This window comes from Nicotiana tomentosiformis, chromosome 5, assembly GCF_000390325.3.
Source record: "Nicotiana tomentosiformis chromosome 5, ASM39032v3, whole genome shotgun sequence".
In the NCBI taxonomy this organism is placed as follows: Eukaryota; Viridiplantae; Streptophyta; class Magnoliopsida; order Solanales; family Solanaceae; genus Nicotiana; species Nicotiana tomentosiformis.
The window spans coordinates 46,846,590-46,855,059 of record NC_090816.1 but is presented as its reverse complement, the minus strand read 5'-3'; the positions used below and the strand labels follow the sequence as shown (position 1 = coordinate 46,855,059).

The following is an 8,470-nucleotide window of genomic DNA, read 5'->3' as shown; positions in this document are numbered from 1 at the left end:
TGTACATTTAGTCCCTGAAATAGTTTTTTATATCTAGCAATCCTTACATGGTAAATTGTAGCCACACAAATAGCAGCCATCATTTCCTTCTTGAGCTTTTGCCAGTGCTTCCTTCTTATTGCATAAAACATATGGTGAGGCCCTCCAGCTTGAATTTGAGCATCAGTCCACTTTCTCCAGATAGTTAATATTGTTTCTGAACATATTTAACTAGAAATGGAACACAAAACAATTGACACTACATAATGTTTTTCTCTATATGGCATATTAAGTTAGGAGTTGGAGGGAGCACTCTGAATGTCATTAGCGATTACGCGCCGCAAGCGGGCTTGGACGAGGAGGTTAAAAGGCACTTCTTAGAGGGGTTGGATGAGGTGGTGCAGGGTACTCCGCCTACGGAGAAGTTATTTAAAGGAGGGGATTTCAATGGTCATAATGGGTCGTGTGATGGTGGCTATGGCGAGGTGCACGGTGGCTTCGACTCTGGGGATAGAAACGGAGGAGGTACTTCATTGTTGGATTTCGCTAGAGCTTTTGAGTTGGTGATCGGAAAATCTAGTTTTTCGAAGAGGGAAGAGCATTTAATTACTTTCCAGAGTTGGTGGCTATGACTCATATTGATTATCTCCTCCTTAGGAGGTATGATAGGGGGTTGTGCGAGGATTACAAGGTGATCCCGAGTGAGACCCTTGCGACACAACATAGGCTCTTGGTGATGGACGTCGGTATCTTGATAAAGAGGAAGATAGGTCTATACAGGGTCAACCGAGAACCAGGTGGGGAGCCCTGAATAACGATAATACTCAGAAGTTTAAGGGGAGGATGACGACTATGGGAGCCTGGAAGAATAGTGAGGATGATAGTGTTATGTGGATGGAGACGGTGGACTATATAAGGGAGGCGGCGAGAGAGGTATTAGGGATCTTGAAGGGTTACTCTAGCAGGTACTGAGACGACTGGTGGTGGAATGACACTGTCCAAGGTAATGTGGAAGCAAAGAAAGTGGCGTACCTTAAGTTAGTGGAGAGCACAGATGAGGAGCAGAGGAGAGAGGACAGAGAAAGATATAAGGAAGCTAGGAAGGAGGCAAAATTAGCGATCATGGAGGCTAAGACTGCAGCGTTTGGTCGGCTATATCAGGAACTGGGGGTCAAAGGTGGGGACAATAAGTTATTTTGGCTAGACAAGGCAAGAGAGAGGAAGACTCGTGACTTGGATCAAGTGAGGTGCATCAAAGACGAGGAAGGTAGAGTATTGATGGGAGAGGCCCAGATTAAGCGGAGATGGCAGACTTACTTTCATAAACTGCTGAATAAAGAGGGGGACAGAGACATCGTGCTAGAAGAATTGGGGCACTCTGATATTCACAAAGACTTTAGGTATTGTAGGTGTATTAAGGTTAAGGAGGTCATGGAAGCTATGCGTAAGATGAGTCGGGTAGAGCGACCAGACCAGACGAAATTCCGGTAGAATTTTGGAGGTATGTTGGTAGAGCAGGCTTGGAGTGGCTTGCCGGGCTGTTTAATGTTATTTTTAGGGCGAAGAGGATGCTAGATGAGTATAGGTAGAGTACGATAATTTTGTTGTACAAGAACAAAGGTGATATCCAGAAGTGTAGCAACTATAGGGGTAGCAAGTTACTAAGTCATACCATGAAAATTTGGGAGAGAGTGGTGAAAGGGAGGGTAAGGAGGGCGGTGTCTATATCAGAAAACCAGTTCGGGTTCATGCCGGGTCGCTCTACTACGGAAACTATCCACCTTATCAGGAGGTTAGTGGAACAGTATAGGGATAGGAAGAGGGATTGGCACATGGTGTTTATTGACTTAGAGAAAGCATATGACAAGGTCCCTAGGAACGTTCTTTGGAGATGCCTGGAGGTGAAAGGTGTGTCGGTAGCTTACATTAGGGTGATAAAGGATATGTATGATGGAGCTAAGACTCGGGTTAGGACTGTGGGAGGTGACTCAGAGCTATTTTTGGTAGTTATGGGGTTACACCAAGGATCAACGATCAGCCCGTTCTTATTTGCCTTGGCGATGGACGCACTAACACACCATATTCAAGGGGAGGTGCCATGATGTATGTGGTTCGCTGATGATATGGTTCTGATTGATGAGATGCGATGCGGCGTTAATGAGAGACTGGAGGTATGGAGGCAGACCCTAGGGTCTAAAGGTTTCAAGTTGAGTAGGACTAAGACGGAATACCTAGAGTGTAAGTTCAGCGACTTGATGGGGGAAGCGGACGTGGAAGTGAGGCTTGACTCACATGTCATCCCCAAGACAGAGAGTTTCAAGTACTTAGGGTCTATTATCCTAGGGGATGGGGAGATCGACGAGGATGTCACGCAATGTATTGGGGTGGGGTGGATGATATGGAGGTTAGCGTTAGGAGTCTTGTGTGGCAAGAATATGCCACCGAAACTTAAAGTTAAGTTCTATAGAGCGGTGGTTCGACCGGCCATGTTGTATGGGACTGAGTGTTAGCCAGACAAAAATTCACACATCCAGAAGATAAAAGTAGCAAAAATGAGAATATTGAGATGGATGTGCAGGCACACTAGGCTGGATAAAATTAGGAATGAAGATATTCGAGAGAGGGTGGGCATGGCTCCCATGGACGACAAGATGCGGGAAGCGAGGCTTAGATGGTTCGGACAAATGCAAAGGAGAATCCTAGATGCCTCGGTTAGGAGGTGTGAGCGGTTGACTTTGGAAGGTATGAGAAGAGGTAGAGGGCGGCCTAAAAAGTATTGGGAGAGAGGTGATCAGGCAGGATATGGAACGACTTCATATTTCCGAGGAGATGGCTCTTGATAGGAAGGTGTAGAGGTGCATTAGGGTTGTAGGTTAGGTGATAGTTGAGCATTTTTCCTCTTTATACCGGCTACTGTGATAGTGTTTTTTCTAGGACTGTTAGCGGCTTATGTTGTGTTCATACTATTTCTTTTTTGTTTTTCATAGTATTGTGTTGTTGCCCTTCCACTTATTTCCTGTCTCTTACAATGCTGATATTATTTTTTTGGTTTCTATTGTTGTTACGGATCTATTGTTTTATTTCATTTTCTTGAAAGGAGGGTCTTCCGGAAATAACTTCTTTATCCCTCCAGGGTAGGGATAAGGTCCCCGTACACTATATCCTCCCCAAACTTTACTGGTGGAATTTTACTGGGTTGTTGTTGTAATATTTTTCTCTATAAGATGAGCTTTAACTTCTCACAGTAAAAAGTTGATGCAATATTATGTTCAAAGATAGAATTTAACAAGAACTATAGTGTATTGCACATGTTCAATAGATTATTTGGTTAAGTGTTAGACTTTAAACTTTAATCAGGAAAATACGTGTATGCATGCGTGTGTTTACTTTATTGAAATGTATGTCTTATATAATACATTTGATTCTTTATTCATGGTATTATAAAATTTTTATTTCTTCTATATCAACTATTAATTAGATTTACAGAAAGAGAAAAAATGTCTGCCAATTAACTAGTTAGAACAATAAAACCGACCCTTTCAAGCTCTCTTGCTTACTCGGGTCACGCGTCAAAAGACATAAATTAACATAGTAGCGACTTATGAAGACCTAAGCTTGTAGGTTTATTGATATGAATGATGTCGATATGATACTTGCTTTAATTTTTTATATACACCATAGCTTCTCCACTTGCCCAGTATAAGAAAATCTATAAGGTGCTACATTTTCCATTCATTTACGAGTGTCGTTGATTTTTGAAGCTAATAGGAAAAACATTTTAAAAAAAAAATGGAACACAAAAGGAACAAGGTGATATTATATTGTATAGTTGACTTAACAAGAAAACAAAAGATTTATAACGTCATTAGATCCACATTATTCCTATTGCTTGCAATAATTTGTTGAATGAAGCTTATTTATAAATCTATTGCCACCAGATTGATTCGCCACGAAACAATTGTTTTTTATAAAAAAAAACTAATAGAAATGTCTTTTAATTTGTTCGTCATGCTCATGCAGCTCGTTTTTTCAATTTTATTTTCTCTTATTTGAGCCATCCCACATCTCTGGCCTGCTTTAAACTTGTAGTCGTTTGATTTAGGAATAACAATTCGAAATAATATGGAATTATTTTATCTCACATTTAATTATGGGTATTAGTTAATTTCGAGAATTATTTTATACTAAAATGGTGGGATTAGCTATCACTTATAAAAAGTGTGATAGCTAATTCCAAGGAATATTCCAACTCATGAGATATTCTTATATATCCCATCCTGATAATCAAACGACACAACCTATATGTACTTATCCAAAACAAATTAATGATGAGTCTATGAGAGAAAAATTGTTATAGTCTGTCAAAAATGTGATTGGTTATTGCTAGTGCTTTAAAAGGCGTGGGCATAACATGAGGCATTTTATCTAACACGGTGCGAAGCGTAAGCCCTGAGACGCAAGGCGAAAGCCCCATGGCTGTTTTATTTTTAATATTTTATAAATTAATAAAATATAATATAAATAAAAAATACATCAAAATTATAAAATTAGTATATTAGTATATATATATATATATATATATATATATATAAATAAATAAAAAATACATCAAAATTATAAAATTAGTATATATATATATATATATATATATATATATATATATATAAAATATATCAAAATTATAAATATATATATATATATATATATATATTATAAACCTGCTAACATGTGCACGAACCATACAAAAGAATATATTTTTACCTTGAAAAGGTAAAAAACATAAAGATGCATTACACCTATAACACGACTATGGTGAAACATAAGTAGAGTTATAAAAATATACTTTAGTTTCAAATAATTCAAAGAATTAAAATACAAAATAATATAATATTATTGTTTAAAAACCTAAAACTACATAACATATTAAAAACACTTATTATACTATAAATAGCCAGAATAGAGTCTTCAAAATAATATCAAAACTAGAGTGATACCAAAATAAATTCTAAATCCAAAAACTAACTTGAAATGAATAAATAAAAGAATACAAGAGAAAAATATTGAAGGAAATTAAGCATAAAGAAGAAAGATGCAAACGTGGAAGCAGAGTAAGAATTAGAGGCCAAACCTTTTTTGTACATTCTATTTTGCAGACAAAGGTCTAGAGTGTATTTGTTATTCAGTAAATGACAAAGAGAAAAAATTATGAAATTAGGATAAACAATTAAAAAAATATTGAATTTTGAAATTTTTAATTTGAGAATTTACTATGAGTTAACTTTTGGATATCTAAGGTTTAAAAAAAGAATTTATTAAGCAATTTTGGCTCAAATTTGAAAAGTTCTCGGGGCTTATGCCTCAGTTTAACGTCCAGAACATTGAGGCTTACGCCAAGGCGAATGCCCAGAAGGTTGGGGCATACACCCCGCGGTACTTACGCCCCACCAGCACACCTCAATACATTTTTGGTACGCCTCGCCTAAGAGCTCGTCCCGGGGCTCGTCGAGAAAACGCCTTTTAAAATACTGATTACTGAAGTGAACCAAACACAAAACACTTCACCCTCTTTTTATATTCAACTTGGATTACAATATTACGATGGTGTTTGGTAAAGTTTGTATGTTGATTTGGTCAACTTATAATTAATTATAAGTATTTTTCATCTACGTTTTGATAAACTTAACAAATATTAAGCAAAGCACTTATAAGTTAAAATTGGCGTTAGTAAATCTCAACTTTGAGTTCAACTTTTATTTTCAGTTTATAATTAGTACTTTTGTCACGACCCGATAGGTCCTTTTGAGTACTAACTTCTTTTCTGTGTTTTGAGAGTTTTTATAGCTCAGTTTGATGATTGATGACTTGCGTGCGTATTGCGTGTCGATTTCTGAAAAGTTTATATGTGAATTTTTAAAGAAAACAAAATTTTTGACTTTAAAAATAACTAAAGTTGACCACAGTTAACGTTTTTGGTAAACGACCTCGGATCAGTGTTTTGAGGATTCTGGTAGGTTTCGTATGATAATTTTGAACTTATACGCATGTTTGGTTGGAATCTTGTGTGACCCGAGGCCGTTTAGGTACATTATGTGAAAAGTTAGAAAAAATGAGTTTTGAACTTGAAAATCTTGAGTTTTAATGATCGATTCTTAAATTTTGATGTTATTTTGATGATTTGAGCTAGCGAGTGAGTTTGTATGATGTTAGTACACTTGTGTGAATGTCCGGATTGAATTCCGAAGGGCTCGGGTGGGTTACGGATATGTTTAGATGGTTTTGGAACAGCTGAAGAAATCTGGTGTGGTAGTTCTGGAGGTCCCACAAATGCGAAGACCTCTTCACAAATGCGAGCTTCGCTTTTGCGAAGTCAGGCTCGCATTTGCAAAGAGGGGATGGGAACTGAGAGCTTCGCTTTTTGCGAAGCAGTGGTCGCATTTGCGAGTTGGAGGGAATCACTTTTGCAATCAATGCGTTGCATTTGCAACTCAAGGCTGGGTTGGACAGGCTTGGCAAATGCGAAGGTTGTATCGTTGTTGCGATAGGTAGGCATTTTGCAAGTGCAAAGTTTGTGTCGCAATTGTGAAAACTATAGGGTCCAGAAGTTGTTCGTTTTGGCGAATGGTAGTTCGCTTTTGTGAACATCGCAATTGTGACATCTGCAGCTGGGTAAAATGTGAAAATTTTGGGACTTAGCGCATTTTACAGCATTTTTGAACCCCTAGACTCCATAGAGGCGATATTTGAAGAGCAATTTCTTCCCAAATTTATAAGTTAGCAATCTTAACTTGTTTTTGTGCAATTGCAATTACTTTTTCATGAGTTTCATTATTAAATCTTTGAATTTTGAAGTAGAGATTGGGGGTTTTGGGCTAGAATTTATGAATTTTGTCAAATTGAGATTTAGCCCTCAAATTGAGGTCGGATTTCGAAACTAATAATATATTTGGGCTCGAGGGTGATTGAATAATCGGGATTTGGTCTTACTTTTAAATTTTGACCATGTGGGTCCGAGTTGACTTTTTATTGACCTTTTCAATTATGTTACAGACTGAACCTTTTTCATTCATGGGTAGTCTAAAACTTGTTTTAAATTGTTTAAATGATATTTGACTAGATTCGGTTGGTTTGGAGGCTTGTTCTAAAGAAACAACCATGTTGGATAGTTGATTGTATTCCAAAAGAGGTAGGTGTATTGGCTAATCTTGATTTGAGGGAAATAGGATAGAATCGAGTCTACTTGCTATGGGAACGATGTATTGGGGGCGGCGTACATGCAAGGTGACAGGTGTATATGCGTTGGCCATGGAATAAGCATGCAGGTAGAATTAGCCTTAATTGTGTCATATTAATTGTGTATTATGACTTCTATGCTTTAGATAGATTATTTAATTCTTTAATTTCTCGTATTCGTGTTGTTTTTCTATGATTGAGATATTAGTGTTGAGATCGTTGAATTGTTGATCGATTGTTGGTGCTATTTTGTTGGACGATTCTCACATGACGAGTTGTGTTCAAATATTATTGTTGATGTTTGATTTTCTTCTCACCTTGATTGGTAATGAGTTGTATGTAATTATTTGGTAAGGAAGAGTGAGATGTACGAAGGGTGATGCCGTGCCATTATTTTTGCATCATCATGTGAGGATGAGAGTAAAATAATGAAAGGTGATGTCGTGTAAATATTTTTACATTATCATTTGAGGATGTGTAAAAGCACGGAGGGTGACGCTGTACAATTTTGTTGATTTCGTTGCTCATAGTTTGATATTTGAAATGTGGACTTGGATTTTTGGTTTCGTCATTTAACTTTTGAAAGAGGCTTACTCGGCGACACTTGCTTTATGTTTTCGTTTTAGGCTCCCTTTCCTGTGTACTTATTATTTCTTTCACTTATCATTATTTTGTTTTTATATTTGATACTCTATCTGTTATTTCATTACTTCTTGATATATAATTGCATATGTTTATCATAGATGTCTTGTCTTAGCCTCGTTATCACCTCGTCGAGATTAGGCTTGACACTTACTGAGTACATTGGGTTGGTTGTACTCAAACAAAAATTTTGTACTTCTTGTGCAGATCTGTTACAAGCAGAATCCAGATAGATGCTTAGCAGATACCGGGCAGGTGATTTGAGGTAGAGCTGCATACCCTTCGCAAGCCTTAAGTTATCACCTTATTTCTATTGCACTATTTCCATTTTGTTTCAGACAGTGTTGTATTTCTTTCAGAATAGTGTGTGTAGAAAACTCTTGAAACTCTTGTACTTGTGACTTCACATCTTGGGAGGGTTGAACATTAGTATGGATTTTTGACTTATATTGTTCACTTTCAAGTTTCTTTTACTTTTTCTTATTATCTTGCTGACTAGTCATTTATTGCTATTCTTTCGTATTATTTTGTTGTGTGTTGGCTTGCCTAAAAATTAGTGTTAGGCTCCATCACAACCTCGGTTGGTTAGAATTTTGGGTCGTGACAAGTTTCTATCAGA

At 37.1% G+C, this 8,470-nt stretch overlaps 1 protein-coding gene across 1 annotated transcript; it reads left to right on the top strand.

The window, feature by feature from the left end:
- Positions 1 to 245: 245 nt before the first annotated feature.
- On the top strand, positions 246 to 1,470 carry LOC138892287 (uncharacterized). Its single transcript, XM_070175993.1, has 2 exons — positions 246 to 597; positions 983 to 1,470. Exons 1-2 carry the CDS (start codon positions 246 to 248, stop codon positions 1,468 to 1,470), a joined length of 840 nt encoding a protein of 279 aa, XP_070032094.1.
- Positions 1,471 to 8,470: the final 7,000 nt, after the last annotated feature.